Here is a 15924-nt window from a genome sequence, read left to right on the forward strand (position 1 = left end):
CTGGCTACCTCGCCTCCCAAGATCTTGCCCACCCCCCGCCTACTGGGGAGGGGGGGAACGTTAGAGAGACAGCCTCGATGCTGTGCCAGCACTGCTCAGCCATGGCCAAAACACTGCTGTGTTATCAACAGCTTTCTAGCTACCAGTACAGAGCACAGCACTACGAGGGCTGCTGTGGGGTAAAGGAACTCCAACTCAGCCAGACCCAATACAGAAGGGAAGTGGAGGAACAACAGAGGGGGCAGCCCAGGGACACAGAGCCCCAGGTCTCATCTGGCCGCTCCTGTGACCATACGGTGTATTCAAAATCAAATACCTGAAGTGCTCCCTTAGATGCAGTTTACAGCCCGGGGACAAGAAGGTGGCAGTTCTGCATTTTGCAGCTTCCAGGCTGATGGCAGAGCCAAAGCAAAAAAAAAAAGAAACCAAACCAAACCAAACCAAGAGAGGTAAAACTGGAGCGCAGGGAGCAAATGCTTTTCTTTCACCTTAGGCCAACTGCTCAGACGCTCTCTATGCTGCCCTGCCACAGAGGGCATCCCTCTCGTACCAGTAAGAGACATAAGAGTGAATTAAAGCCAGGACCCCAAACCAGAACAAAAACCCGGTCGTGATGAAGAAGAAAGTGGAGAATGCATCAAATATAACAGAAAATTATTTTGGACGTTCCCAGTTGACATTTGGAAAAAAGAGAAAAAAAAAAAGAAGAGGAATTAGGTATTAAAAGAGCAGCACTGAATGATAAAGCAGTAGCAGTCCCTCTACCACTACAAACCCACACCCCCACACGCACGTACGCACGCAGACTTAACACCACCAAACTCCCATTGACTGTGACGTTCACCTCAGCTTGCTGGTCTAGAGATACTGAATGCCTGAAGCACACCAAGGATAACTGAAAACGTCCGCATGGCTTTAATGGGAATCCTCCAACTGAAACAAAGCGCTTTCTCCCTCCGTCTCCGTTGGCACATCCCCAAGTCACGCTCTCACTCCTCTCCTTCAAAGTCAAGATTCCTAAACGTGAAAAGCGGGAGTGGGGAAAGGCGAAGGGAAGAGAAAAAGAGGGAGAGCATCATCAGTGGAAGACCTGCCAGCTGCTGCTGATTCAGCCCTGTTCCGGGGACCACCCCAGCAGAGAGGAGCTGGTTTGCATGCCACGGTCCTCACTGCCTGTTCCCAGGGACAGGCCGTTTGCTCAGCCTTGCCGGCCAAAGCGTGGGAAAAGCGTAGGCGTGCGCCGTCGCTTGCAGAGGAGCACGGTCACGTTCACGTGCAATCCTTTACCTTTTTCCTCCCTGGATTCAAAGGGTTTCTGTCTTCAAAGTGAGAGCCTTCCATACGGTCGTTTGTGACATTTCATCCAGGGTAATAATCTCAGAAAGATCAGTCCTGCAATAAATATTTTAAATAGCAATCCGTGATTATGGGAACTGATGCCACCAAGGGCATTAGCATCAGCAAGAGGAACAGCGGAGCCCCGAGAATCAAAGCTCCGCATAAGCGTGGGAGGTTTTACTGGATGAGGAGTTTTGGGAGGCAAGCTGGGGAGCCGCAGAGCAACAGCTCTGTGCAAAGGCTCTTGCTGGGGTTTAGCCCCGGTCCGGGTTCCTAAGCCACTGCTGGTACAGATCACGCCTGCAGCTCCGCATGTGTAAGTATGAGGATCTCCAGCTACCGTAAAGGCACTGATGATGCAAGCTTTGGGGGTCAAACGCGAGTGCTGCAGCCACTCTGCTTGGGGTCAGAGCCCTGCGATCACCTCCTGCAGCCCTGCCCCCGAATTTGATTTTCCCACCAAGCTGCCTGCTGGTTTCTGTGGGATGCCCCACAAAGAGGCAAGTGGAGAAAACTCTGCCAAACACCTTCAAGCTAATCTTGCCGGGGGTCCTGGCGCTTGGTGGGGCTTTACCTGTCACTGCCTTGCTTTGGGATATCCACGTCACTGGTCTTCCCCACGTTCAGCTGAACTGAACTTGCAGCAGCAGCAGCTTCCATCGCCCTCCTGGACTCCTGATGTTAAAAAGGGACAAATCACGTTCTCTGTCTTTGGTCAAAGTGGAGATAAGCTGAATGCCCAGCACAAACTTAGCAGTCTGCCCTCCCCTTCTGCCCCTTGGCAGCTATAGGTATTAGTGCAGCAGGGGAGAAACCGTTCACTCCAAAGATTTCAGGGCAGGGGGATTGTGTGTTCAAAACACGATTATGAGCAAATCTTGCCAGCAGCAGCAGCAGCAGCATCACCATCTAATAATAATCATCATAATGATAATGACCTTTGTGAAAAACAACTCGTTTTAAAAATTACACCTGTATTCAACTGTTCAGCTCACTGCTACTTGAGGAAACAAAGGTTACAACGTGGGATCCAGGCTATTGGGATCTATTTCGACTGAGTGCTGATCTTCCCCCAACGTTTCCAGACAAGCTGTAAGAGAAACAGGCAATCTCACAGCCCGACGGAGATGTCCAGCCCCGAGGACCCAGCAAGCCTTACCTCTTCTTCTTCTTCTCCGGCTTCATTTCTGGCATCGTCCAACTTCTTCTTCCTTTCTGGCATAAGGTCATCCAGAAAGCCGAGCTCTCGCTTTGAGAAGCAGAAATCCATCGCTTTCCGGACAAAGACGAGAGCCAAAACCTTCACGAATAAGAGGGAAGATGCGGTGAGCTCAGAGACGATGCCACCTCTCGCTCCAACGCTGCAAACACCCCGCTGCTGAGCGGCGGCAGCTCTTACCATCATGGGAAAGATGATGGCGGCACGGGACACCTTGATGGTCCAGAGCAGGACGAGGCAGGTCAGCTGGATCACCGTGAACAAATGCACCTTTCGCAAGGGCACGTGCCGCAGGTAGATGAAATCCGGCTGGTGTTTCGCCGGCATCCAAAACAGCTTCAAGCGATCAAAGAACTGCAAAATAAAAGGGAAAGGTTGCCACCTTGGGACTGCGGCAAGTTTCTGGCCCTCTCGAGACGTGGAGGCAGTTTGCAGCATCTCGCTTGCCGTCAGAAATCCTGGATCCCACCGCGTTCCTCCTGGGAGCAGCACCCGTTTTCCCTTCGCTCCATCTATCAACCGGCTTGCCCCTGAGAGATGCCCACCAAACGGCAACTATTCCATGCCATTCCATTATTAGCATTTCTTGGCCCACTGAATCCCCCAGCGAGGATTTCCACCAGTGGTAGAAACTGCCTTCCCTTTGCACTGAATTCCCCCGCTTTCACGTAACCAAACACTGACCGGCCCTAAACCCTGAAACAGAGAGCGCTGAACTTGCCTGGTCCTCCCAGCCCTATATACCTCCTGTGCCTCCACCAATCTTTTTCTTACACAAGAGAGTTTCATTGCTTGCTCTGCGAGAAGTTCTTCCCATGCCACTGCTTTTTTCCCTGCTGCTACGGACAAAATACCAGGGAGCCGACATGCTGCACGCTGTAAAAGAGTCCATACCTGAATTCCTCTGAGCGACGACACACCCATGTAGAGAAAGACACCATAAAGCACAGGCATTGGTATAAACTGGGGGGGAAAAGAAAAAAAAAGAAAAGAATGCAATCGTTTCTTTTTCTATATTGCATTTTCAGTATTACCACCCTCTTCCACAGGCACTGCCTAAAATTGCTTGAAGCTTTCCAGCTTCCGTTCAGGCTTAGAGATGGGTCAGATTTTAACCATTAAAGATTTTGTGCGCACGAGTGAGCTAAGGCTCTGCTTTAGGCTGAACTTGGGAGTTACCTCTCCTCAGAATAATCCTATTTTCCAGAAAGGTTGGAGGAAAATAGGCGATTTCACCCGTGCTACCCTATGCCGCATTCTGTGGCGGTAGAAAAACACTTCTGCCTATTCTTGGGGCAACAGGCAAAGGCCACAGGCCTCCTTTTAGCCTAGAGACGAGATTACTTTGTGGGAGGAACGTGCAAGGAAGCCCACGGGGATGACCTCAGTCTGTTTAGCTCCTGGGAACGGCTGCTCCGGGGCGTTTGGGGAGCAAATTGCAGCCAGTAAAGGGCTGCCTGTTTGAAAGAGAGCAGACGTGCTGGTCTGAATATGCTCAACTGTAACCCATAAACATGGGCGGGCCTGAAAGGCACCCGAAAATTCAAGCAGTTGCGTTGCTCGCTCGCCTCGAGCACACCAAACGGGGGCCTGAAGGGCTGCAAAGCCTAACGGAGGCTGGTTCCCACCGTGGGTCAAGCCCCAAGGGTTGGGATCACCTCCTCCTCCTCCGCTCCACAACTAACTACTCAGGCCTGCAGAGAGGGGACTGTTTTTCGGTAACCTCCAACAAGCTCGCGGTTGTTGGGTGGTTTGCATTTTCCTCTCACCTTTAACACGGAAGTGAAGAAGACGGAGCAGCCCATGAGCACAAAGATCAGCAAGCCAGTGACTCTCTGCTCTCGTATCCCCAGAAACTTGGGTTGTTCTCCTGGAGCTGAGCAGTCAGACTCTACTTTGAGGCTATTCACGTGGGTGATGGACAGGACGGTCGCAGCCACAAACCAGGGCAGCCCCATCACAGAGCACACCCCGAGCATCACGGCCACCACAAAAAGGTCCAGGTGGTACCCGCATCCTTTCTGCAGGCAGGAAAACAAGAAACAGAGCATCCCATAGCACAAGAGCAAGGAGAACGTTGCAAGTCAGACTCAAACCCTGCTCGAGCACAAGTCAACTTCTTCAGAATTTAAAACAAGAAATGGAAACGAGTAAGGGTGTATGCAGGCTTTGCACAAGCACCTGGCGTGAAAATCTGGCAGGAGTTCAGACACAAGGGATATGGGGAGCTTGTGCGATACATACTTCTCCAAAAAAAGAACCCCACAACCCAAAACCACCCAACCATTTTTTTCACTCACAAAGAAAATTCTACCACTTGCAAGGAAGGTGTGACTCTGAGTTATCCCTGGCAGCGCATCAAAACAATTCATTCCCCGCACCTGCTGCTGCTGCCATTTTAAAACAAAAACGCGCTTCTGTATTGCTCCAAGATTAATTTGCTCCTCCAAAAGGTTGCTCATCTGAACTGCCCTGTCACTTGCTCCCTGCATCATCGTTAATCCAGGAGAGCATCCTGCCACGCAGCCTGACCTTGTCCCAAACCAATGCCTTCAGAAAGCATCGGGAATAAGAGCTTCTCCCCAGACCTGCAGCCCAGAAGGGGCTGGGGCTGGCGTCATCTCTCACAGGCCCTTACCTTCAGCTTGTGCTCCTTCCTGTTCACAATAACGGCACTGATCTGCTGGTCCATGAATATCAAGATGGTGCAGAGCAGAGCTGGGACGAGCGCAGCCAACACCGTCCACCAAGGGTTGGGTCCTATGGGGTTGATGAACCACCCGCGGTCGTCTCTGGTAGGCTGCAACAAAGCCCACACATCAGCATCGTCTCCCAGCCCAGGCACTCCACTGGCTTTCATTTTCCCCTCCCTCCCTGTGTCAGAGCACCTCCCAGCCCTGGCTTCATGTCCCCCTCTCCCGTGGGCTTCAGCAGTGCCAGTCTCCTCTTTGCAAGCACCTCTAGATACTTCTCCTGTAGGCATCTAGTTTTGGGGCCATCTTCTCCTTTCCAGGAGGAAGCAAGGCACTTGGAGGTGGAAGAGGAGATGGTCACACCACCAGCATCTCCTCCAGACTCAGCCCTGCCCTGCCCCGGCATCACCTTGTGGCACCCCCACCTGCCAAAACACCCCATTACCTTGAACGCATGGGGGACCTGGAGCTTCGGCGATGGGATCCCAACCACAAAGTCAAGGAGCACCATGATGACGATGGTGAGGAAAACAGCAAAGTCGCTCACTGTGGACCGTACCTGGGGCAAGGAACCAGAGGTCAAAGGGGCATGGCAAACAGGGCCGTAACGTGAGATGCAAGAGTTGCAGACATCCACAACATTAAGGCTGGTTAACCAAATCCCACCACCCCTCTGAGCACGTGCAGCCTGATCCCTTGCTTAGATACTGTTGCTGTGTTTGTCCCTGTGAGATCTGGTGTCAGACAATAAAAAAAGCTTAATTAGGCGGACAAGGGTTGGTTTAAGTCAAAACCTAAAAATAATAATAATAATATTAAAAATAAGAAAACAGATGCCTGCCACTACAGCTACACTCACAGCTACAATGGCAACAAGGCACTGAGGCATCCTTTAGTCCTCAAAAGGAAGCTCCTCATTTGACTCTACTTTCCGCTCGAGCACATAATGCACAGAAGGTAAGGAAAAAAAAACCCAAAACTTTGGGAAACCTGACTTCCTACTACCTGAGGAGGAAAAAAAAAAAATTTAAAAAATCAAACCCCAAAAATGTTCAGTCTGGGGCAGGTCATGAGGCAGGTGGGAAATGCTACGATGATTTTGCACTCATGGAAATGAGTGCGGGACATCCAAGCTCTTGGAGAGCTTGGCCTGCAAAGGCCAACGTTTCCCAGCTTGACCAAGGCGGGGCAAATACTGCTTAGTGCTCCGGGAAAGCCATTTTGGGAAACGAGTGTGGAGATGGACGCTGGCCACCATCTTCTGCTTACTCTGGTTGGAAAGTAGTGGCTGGTTTTAAACTTCTTCAAGAAGCTTGACAGGGCAAAGGTGGCGAAGAAGAGGATGCAGCACCAGAGGAACACGTCAGGCGTGTAGGGGCCGTCGCGTCCACAGGCAGGTCCTTGAAACTCCCCACGCAAATACCGACATTCCTGGAGAAACAGAGCGTCAGGACACAAAGGCAGTGCACGTGCGGCAGGGAAACCTCGCATAGCTAGGGGGTTTTGAGGATCTTGGTCCAAGATCCACGACCCTGTAACTGCTCCTGCCAATGATATTTAATTTATTATATGAGCTCCTGCTCATTATATTTAATGAGCAGCAGCAGCAGCTGAACAAGTGACACATCGAACTACAGAGCGGAGAAATGAGATGTGAGGGGACACCATACCACACACCCTCGGCACGTCCTCTGCCTGCCATTTGAGCAATCGTGGCTAGAGAAGACACCAGAGGGAAGAGGAAACACTGGAAACTCTTGGGGATAGAGAGAGAGGGAAGAGGGAAGGAGGGCTAAAGACAACCATGGTAGGAAAGGAGGAGAAGAGACAAATCGTCCCGTCCCAGGGGAGGGCTCGCAGAACCTGGCCAAGAGGGCCTGAAGGCCACCATAAGAGCCTGCCGCCCTAGGCCCGGGCTCTGCTTCCAGCAACAACAGCCTGAGAGGCTGCTCAGACATGCAAATTTATGCATGTACCTACAGACAGCACTGAACGAGAAAGCAAGGCCTGGAGTTACTAGGAACCCATTAAGGAGACCAATTACTATCTTTCAAGCATGAACTTAAGTCCTACAACTTCTACAATAATCAAACCACCCGCTACTTAACCTTCCTCCCAGTCAGAAATACTGTCCTGCAACAGGCCTGAGGGGGACGCTTGCTACCCACAACGTTGGGGACCAGGTAGACTGGGACAAGGTGGACTCTCCTCCCCAGGACCAAGCGGGTTAAAACCACACGCTAGATTTAAGCAAGGACTTTTCCGAGCAGCACTAGCACAGTTTGAAGCCCATCATTCCCTGAAGGGCTCTGACTTCTGCACCATGCAAATGCCCCTGGACCCCATGGCCGCGGCACGAGGAAGCAGTGGCTCGGGGCACTTACGGTCACCGTGAGGTTTTCCCAGGCGATGCCAGACACGTTGATCTTGTTGCTCGCCCAGAAACGCAGCGTTTCGTTGCTGGGATGGGTCGGTGCCTCACACTTACAGCTGGCAGGAGAGAAGCCAAGACAGGGGTAAGGGAAAGGCGATGGAGGTGCAGCCCGGAGCTCCTGCCAAGGGGCAGCAGCTTTCTCAGGGGGAAAGAAACCCACTAGTAGCTGGTGAGGAAGTCCAGCTTGCTGTGCATGTGCACAGGGTAGGTGTCTCGCAGGTGACTCAGCTTCTCCAGAGCCTCGTAGATGAAGATGATGCAGATGAGGGAGGCAAAGGCTTCTTCCGTGAAGCGGGTGACGTAGCACACCAAACAGCTGGCGTCGGTGGCCACCAGCACTATGCACAAGAAGGCGGTCCACAGCCCAATGCACGCCCGCAGAGACAGATAGGAGAGCGTGTACTCCCTGGGAAAGCAAAATGAAACAAAGGCTGGAAAGGCCAGCAAGAGGCCCTGAGCCATGCCTGCCTTCGGGGGAAGCGGGGAGCAATTTTGGAGCGTGTCAAGGCTGCGGATGGGAAATGCAGTTTCCACGTACTACTACAGAGAGCCTCGGGGCTGTGGTGCAGGGGGTAGACCCACAGGAGGAGAGGCCAATTATTTAGTTACCACTGTTTAACAAGGATCTTGTGTTAACACCTTGGAGGCTGCTTGAGGTCAGGTCCCTCTTGGGCCAGGTGGTGTTCTCCCACATCACCCTGACGCCCTAACACTGAAACCAGCTGGGTTTGCACCCAGTCACCTGCTGCCAGCAACCTGGGGCTTAATAATAAACCTTATGGCAACAAGGGTGGTTTATCTCCCACCAAAGCCATCGCAACAAAAGGACTGTCACTAAAATCTAGCAACTACCCCTAAGAAAAAGAAAACAAAAGCATCTTTTCTCCATCACTGCCCCCTTCTGAAGGCTCTCACAGCACCCAGCTGCGGCAGCCAGCCTTACTTGCAGAACTTGTAGAGGATCTTCTCAAACACGAGGACGGGTCCGGTGCTGCCGAGGATGGTGAGAGGTTGGCCGGCAAAGAGGCAATACACCACGCCGGCCATGGACGCGCCCAGCAGCGACTCCATGGCACTCTGTCCGGGGAAGAGAGGCAGCCGTGAGTAAATAAAGCGTTAGGGAGAAACAAAAACCAAAGCCAATTCACTGCAGCAAGGACTTTGGCCTGAGTTTGATCCTCCCCCATGCCCCCCAACAGAGAGAGGTGCTCACTATGTGGCCATTGGTCGCCTCCCCCAGCAGTCCCCCAAAGGTGATGACAGGGGACATGCAGGCACAGTAGAGGAAGAGGAAGGACGCCAGGCACTGCAGGCTCAGACCATCCCGGAAGTCGCTCCAGAACCACGGGGCTTTCCGCTTCACGTCCAGGCTCAAACCTCCAAAGAGCCTGCAGGAAGGAAAAAGAAGAGAGTCTGTTCTCTTGGAGGAACACGCTGACTTTGCTTTGCTGCAGAAGGGCAATCACAAGCACAGAGTAACTTTCGTGGCTAAAAAGAAGCACCCTCCTTCATCCCAAATCAAGGAAACCTGCATGCAATGGTGATGGCTGGGGCTGAGCCCAGCCGCCCAGATCTCCCCCCTGCCCAGCCCAGGGGACCAAGCTGGCAATGTGGAGCCCCTTCACTGAACCAGCTAACCCCAAAGACCTGCTAGAAGGGAAGGTGCCTGCTCAGATTTGAGAGGCAAACAGAAAAAAAAAACCAAACTGTTAAAGCTCCCACCTTCCCGTCCGCTGCAGTTCAGGGCCACTGTGTTTCTCCAGCGTGCTGTGAGAAGCACTGTCATCAAGAGCTCCTGGCATCTTCCTTTTTTCCTGTTAAAATGGAAGTAAGATAAAGCTATGGACTTGTAACCGCTGGCTTGTCTTGCGTCTGGTCTGGCTCTGTGACTGTGTCAGAGTGGGACCTTGTGAATTTGGGCCCCTGAACAGCATCCCCAGCCGTCCTGCCCGTCCCCCTCGCGCCTCCCACCTGCGAAGGGACGTTTTTCGGGGGCTCGATTCGGATCGATGGATCCCACTCTCCTGGCGGCAAGACCGTGACCTGATCCAGAAACTCGTCGATGCCAGCCACGAGGTCAGCCCCGTTCTTGGCTTTATAGGCAACGTCACGGAAAACCTGCCAATAGAAGACAACCTGGTGAGAGGACAACCCAGCTCGGATGTCCTAACCAGTGCAATAAGCTCTTGGCTAAACGCAAGGCTTTCTCCCCAGAATTTCCTGCTGGAAAGGGCAGGAAATATGCCCCCAAAAGGAAAAATCTGTGCATCGGGGCATTTGTAATCATCTCCCCCACGAGGCCCCCGTCCCCCATGGCACACCATACCCTTCTGCTTAAAGAGCAAGAGAAGTTTTACTGGCCCTGGCAATGCCACCACTGGGGACAGCGTGCTGGGGAACCCGGCGAGAAGGATGAGGTGCAGGATGCACCCCGGGTGGGATTTCAGCCTCCAGGATGTGGGGTGATGCAAAGCTGCGTGTTTGCTTTGGGGTGAGAAAGAGGGCTGGGCTATTTGGAGAGCTGCGGGCAGCTGGGACAGCAAATCCTCTTCCTCACTACTTCAGAGACAGGGAGAGCTGAAGAAAGGCAAAAATGACCCGGAGCTATCTCATCTTGTCGCACCTCATCCGTCATGATAGTGGCCATGGACCTGCCGATCTCATGGTACTGATGGGCTTTTCCTTCTGGTCCAAGCAAAACAAACAGGAACCTGGGCAAGAAAAACAAAATGAGAGAGAGAAGAAGGTGTCCTTGCTCCAAGAGCACCCAAGGAAAGCCCTGGCAGCTCCCAGCCCAGAGCGTGGCTCAAGACGGGACACGTAGGCTCAGCGACGCCGCGATGAATTTGAAATTCTTCAAAACCGACGGCAAATTTAATTTGGGGGCCAACTTTCATTACAATTGGCCAATGGGTTTAAAAGCTACAGCAGGGAATGGAGAAACGAAGGCGAGGAGATGTGGGTGGGGGAAACGTGCTTGCTCCCCCTCCCACTAGCCTTGTTCCCTTGGGACACCAAACTGATGCCTGCAGCTTGATGTTTGGTTGGGTGTCTTTTTTACGGAAAAAATTTGCGCTTCTCATTCGCACCTTGTTGGGATGGGAACTTCCGTCATGCCTGAGAGGAGGACAGCCGGGCTCAGGCGGACAAATGCCACGATGGGCTGGTGAAGGAAATCCAGCTCTCCTACGAGCACGTTGGATGCTTCAGCCCCGGTGGGAATTTTCTTCATGAAGTGCAGCTCCGCCTGGGCACGACAAGCGATTTTCAGGCAATTACCCCAAAAGCAAAGCCCACAGCACTCTGCAGCACACTCTGCAGCCAAGTTTGCAAGAGCAAATCTGGCCCTAAAGGCGTAAGAAAGCTACGAGTGTCTCACCTTGCTTAAATCCATTGCTCCGCTCTCAGGGTTCACCCCATCTTTAGCTTCCGCAGCGGTGGGAGAAGGACAAGGGGTGATTGTTTGGGCTGGTAGGAAAAAGAAAGACACTCAGAAAGATGGACAAGGAGCAACTGGGACGCTTCTCCTTTGCCCGGACAAGTCTAATGGGGCCACAGCCCTGCAGAAACCCTCACCTGGCTTGTAGAGGAGGTGCAGGTCTGACTGCCTCTTGCTCACATCAGCAAACGAGCAGACAGCGGGGAGAAGGGTGGTTGTCTTCTCGTTCTGATGGTGGTGCTTCCTCAAAAGGACTTCTCGAACTCGCGCCCGCGTGTGCTCGTCAAACTCCGTGGACTGTTCTTGCTGGGCCAGGATCATATCTGAGGATGGCAAAGGGAAACAAAGCCATCAGAGCAGAAACCCCAACAAGTCCCGACCCCCAAAGCCCCCAGGGAAGGCTGTGCCACACAGGCTGTACCCTAATGCCGGCTCAGCCTTGCATAGCAAGGCTTTTTAATAATGTTCAGCCTTTGCAGCGAAAACGAGAATTTTCTTTTGCTAAGAAACATCACCCAAGTGCTTATTCATCATTCCGCTAAGATAAATATTTCCCATTCTAAAGAACGCAATTTTCTTGCCCGACCTGGCCTTTCTGACTCTACACGTTTACCCAAATTATAAGCAATCTATAGCACAGACGTTCCCAGAGTTTCCCGTGCTGATCGAGTGCAATTTGCCGAGCCCAGGGAGAAACGTGCTAAGAACGGCTCCGACTTCTCCAGCCCTTGAAAGGGCTGAATGGAGACCTGCCGCCAGTCAAAGATAACTTCTCCAAAGCGGCTTTTGCAATTAACTTCAAGTATCTTCCCCACAGAAATACACTGCCTGGTCATCGCCAGATAAACTCTGCCTTAAAACTCTTAAAAGCTGGATGTTAAGGCAAAAGTAAAAAAAAGAATGCGAGGAAACAGCTTGTAAGAAATAGTTCCTTTAAGGAGGTTCAGCTCTTACGCAGACTCCGTATTTCTAAGAGCAGCCTGCTAAGCCCTGACACACGCTCCTTTTTGGCTGCAGAATATTCTCTAGTGGCTTCTCCAACCCCACAGACTGCTTTCAAAAGGACCCCGTATTGGAATAAAAAAACGGTGCGATGTTGCACGCCCAGTCTACATCCAAAAACAGCTCATGAGAAAAACACAGTGGCACTTCTGGAAAAGGACGTGCCATTGGGGCAGGGTTTGATTTGGGAGTGAAGAGCACCGTGGCGAGCTGAGCTCGGCTGTTCCCGGAGGGATGCAGCGCCCACGGTACCTGCAATCTCTTCGATGCTGTTGGCACAAATGTCCAGCAGCACCGACCCCTTGCTGATGCAGCTCCTCAGCTCGGAGAGGCTGTGCAAGGACAGCGTGCCAACGTAGGGCTTGCTCCAGCGCTCGCCGCCGTCTTCCACGTCCTCCTCAAACTTCAGCCACCTGCGGACATCGGGTGCGATCAGCCCCATTGCAAGAAAACAGCCCCCGCTCTGCAACCCCTTTGACAGAGCCACGGGGTGGCAAGAGGACAAGGCTCCTCGTGCCGCCACCTGCAGCTGCAAAAGCTTCGCGTCCTGGAGAGGAGAAAGCAGAGCCCACGGGCGCTGCCGGTGCGGGGACTCCTCTCCCACCGCAGCCAAGCAGCGGGGATTTACCTTGCCGTTTCCTTCCACTCGGCATCTCGGCCCTCTTTTACGCAGATCTCATCCAACTCGGAGAACAAGTGGTGAGGGACGTGCTGCTCGTCCTCCTTGGTCCTGAGAATGAACTGCACCCGCTGGGACGGGGAGCCTGGGGGCAGAAGGCAAAGACCCATCCCGTTACCGCGCCTGAACACAGCTCGTCACGCTCACGTGCAAAGTGGCCATCAGCACCAGTGCAGCCATAAACACTGGGCTGGCCCCTCTCCCCTGCGTCTGTCTGGGCTTGCACAGAGCCGTGGAGAAGGAGAAGCATCTAGTCCACCTCTGCATAAGGATGGGCTGCTTTCCTTCCCCACATTGCCATTTTTAAAGCCAGGATCCCTCTAAGGAAGACGAGCCTAAACCCATTAGGCATTTAACTGCATTAAAAAAAAAAAAAAAAAAAAAAAAAGTAAAACTTAGGAAAAAGAGGGCGTTGCGCAATAAGGCCACTACTTTCCCTCGGAAGAACAGCAACTCACTCAAACTAGCCACGGGGACCTGCTTGCAGAAGGCCCCAGCGCCCACGCTGCCCCCAGGAGTTTAGCGAATGCCGCGGTGGGACTTACAGTGGTAGCCCTGCTCCGTCGGGGCAGAGTCCTTCTCCCGTTCCCCTTCCCGATGCTTCTGGCTGTGGCGTCGGTGATGCCGGTGGCTCTGCCTAACCAGTGGCATCCGCGCGCCCACGTACAGGGTCCGGTGGCCTGCGAAAAAGCAGCGTTTTTTGCAGCACTCTCGGCATTGCGGCAATGGTTGAGGTGGCCGGTGCCTTGCTAAGCCACGGTTAAATCCCAGGAGCAACGCCAGCTTCCCTTAATGTTATTTTCACTGGACCTCCTTTTTTCCAAGCCTATTTTACTCGAGCTTTGCAACAGCACAGCAACAACAAGTGTTGGCTCCGGGTCATCTAAAAGTGCCCCCAGAGTATCGGACCTCTTCTCAAATTCCAGCTTCGGCTGGACAACACTCAGACTTGCTCATTAAGCAGCAACACAAGCTAATTCTTTTCAAAATCGCTGTATGGCACGAGGCGACAAGAGACGATCAAATCACTCCCATCGTAATGAACTCCAGAACAAAAAAAGAAAATCACAGCCCCGCGTCTGCAGCCCTGAAATGATTCTCCTGACATGATTCTCCTGACCTCTCCAAGCCAGGAGCAGCCTCTGCGAGAAAAAAAGCCGTGAATTATCGAGCCCCATGGCTACAACTCACACCGTGGCCTCCCGGGGGGCTTCTTCCCTCCGTTTAAAAAGCCGTAATAGTAAAAAACGTGACAATAACTGTGCTGCTTTATTGAGAAGCGCGGCACGTTTTGCTGCACATGATGTGACACCCAACAAGGCACACAGGAGAGACTTTGTGCAATGGGAAAACGCACTGGGCTGGTGGCTCCTCTACCAGGATCTCAGCAGAGACTCACCTTCCAACTCCTCCTTCTCATAGCGAACACTGACAGCGTTGCTCCTTCTTCCCCGGTCAATCACTGCCTCCTCGTCATGTCTCTGTTTAGCAACGACAAGAAGGGAAAAGTTGGGGCTGGGGGTGGAGAGCTCCCTTACGTCCTCCCAGCCATCATCCACCCCTGCGTCCACGCGAGTCCACGAGCCATCACGCCTCTGCGTGCCTCCTCCTCCTTCAGGCACAGCCCTAAAACCACGGACTTGTAGGAGGTTTTTCTTCCCATACGCAAATAAAACAGCCCATAACATCACCTGTACTGTATACCACGAGAGTCTGGACGTATTTAATACAGCAGGAGAGGGATGAGTGTTTCAGACCAAACAAACCCACCTCCTGCTTTGATCTTGAGGTTCCTGTCTAAAAAAGTGATTTCCAAACTGGAAAAAAAAAACCCAACCCACAAAACTGCACTTTTGAGCCCCGGCCGTGCTACCTGTAACTCTTCCAGAAGTGTCATTTTGTAACCCCCGTTGGGGTTCATCCTCACGTCAGTCACTGGGTTTTGGGGACAACTGAACCTCCAGGTCAGTCAGGGGGCCCGATTCCCCAGGGACTGATGGAGTAGCCCTCACGGGAGGAGCTAAGCGGCACCCAGTGTGCACCAACTCCAGAGACACAATAGGGACCATTATGAAATCACAAGCTATGATGCGGATCCAGGCAGCTACTTAAAGCCACGCACCCCTAGACCCTTCCCGCTTGGAAAACTTAGTGCCTGGGGAGAAGCCAGCTCTGCTTTGAGCAAAAACTCTCCAGAACAGAGAAACTTCCTGCATGAGAGGTATCAGGCTCAAAAGTGTGCAGAAGGAAAACCCTTCACAGGCTCGTTCGCCCTCCTGAGAAGCAAAGCCCATTAGCAGTAGCATGTTTTCTCTCTTTTTCTTTCTAACAGTAGAGCTGAAGCTCTAGCATCCTGAGGATAACAGGAGGTACAAATACGGTAGGGAAAAAGAATATCTTACTGGATCAATGGGTAGATTCAGAAAAAAACCCTGCTACACAGTAGTTTATCCTGACTGCTAGCTAGAACCGAGAAGACTGCTTTCTCCACCTGGTTCCGGTGGAACATACTACCCGTCCAGGACGGCTGCATCTGAGGAACAAGAATTAGTTATCTGCAATACAAGGAATAACAATGAGTCATTTTGTGTCGTGATATTCATCAGACTGCACAGAGAAACAAGAGACAAATGCATTTGAATAACCATGTCTTGTGTTACGTTTTAACCACTTAACATTCCATGAGAAATACCCCAAGAGCTCAAGAAGAAAGAGCAGAAAGACAGGAGACAGGTGAAAGCCTAGAGCACCAGCTAGACGGAATGAAAGACCCTCTTCCTTCTCTGAAGCTTCAGCAAGGCTTCCTTCACCTGCTTGTTCCTCCGACTGTAAATGACGGGGTTCAAACTGGGGCTGACGAGACTGCAGAAAAGGGAAAGAACTTTCTCCCTCCCAGAGGAGTTACCGCTCCCGGGCCCCGTGTACATGAAGATGGCGTTTCCATAAAAGACACCCACCACGGTCGGGTGGGAGCCACACGTGGACAAGGTTTCGTGCCATCCTGGCACAGAGCGGATGCGCAGATCGGTGGCCGGGGTGTCCAGGGAGGAAATCAGGATTAAGGCTAAAGGCAAGAGGAAGAAGCACACACAAATAGCAAAGATCAGGACTTTATTGGCA

The 15924-nt window shown here is 52.3% G+C and overlaps 1 protein-coding gene across 1 annotated transcript; it reads right to left on the minus strand.

The window, feature by feature from the left end:
- Positions 1-1168: 1168 nt before the first annotated feature.
- On the minus strand, positions 1169-14732 carry LOC138684237 (electroneutral sodium bicarbonate exchanger 1-like). Its single transcript, XM_069777939.1, has 22 exons — positions 14204-14732; positions 13338-13484; positions 12754-12889; positions 12378-12538; positions 11261-11446; positions 11064-11152; positions 10774-10931; positions 10308-10395; positions 9656-9802; positions 9407-9498; positions 8898-9072; positions 8628-8761; positions 7845-8090; positions 7635-7740; positions 6520-6681; positions 5696-5809; positions 5196-5357; positions 4327-4578; positions 3452-3520; positions 2738-2911; positions 2492-2638; positions 1169-1400 (listed from the first exon to the last, which is right to left on the minus strand). Exons 1-22 carry the CDS (start codon positions 14490-14492, stop codon positions 1305-1307), a joined length of 3330 nt encoding a protein of 1109 aa, XP_069634040.1. The 5' UTR covers positions 14493-14732; the 3' UTR covers positions 1169-1304.
- Positions 14733-15924: the final 1192 nt, after the last annotated feature.

Source organism: Haliaeetus albicilla, unplaced genomic scaffold (assembly GCF_947461875.1).
Source record: "Haliaeetus albicilla unplaced genomic scaffold, bHalAlb1.1 scaffold_76, whole genome shotgun sequence".
NCBI classification, from domain to species: Eukaryota; Metazoa; Chordata; class Aves; order Accipitriformes; family Accipitridae; genus Haliaeetus; species Haliaeetus albicilla.

Excerpts from the sequence above, each read along its gene's own strand:
- LOC138684237 (XM_069777939.1), bottom strand. The coding sequence starts at position 14,492 with ATGTTATGGGCTGTTTTATTTGCGTATGGGAAGAAAAACCTCCTACAA. Across the intron at positions 7,741-7,844 it reads GACTTCCTCACCAGCTACTA|CTGTAAGTGTGAGGCACCGA; the intron begins GTGGGTTTCTTT and ends CTCTCCTGCCAG. Across the intron at positions 5,810-6,519 it reads GCCACTACTTTCCAACCAGA|GTACGGTCCACAGTGAGCGA; the intron begins GTAAGCAGAAGA and ends TCCTTGCCCCAG.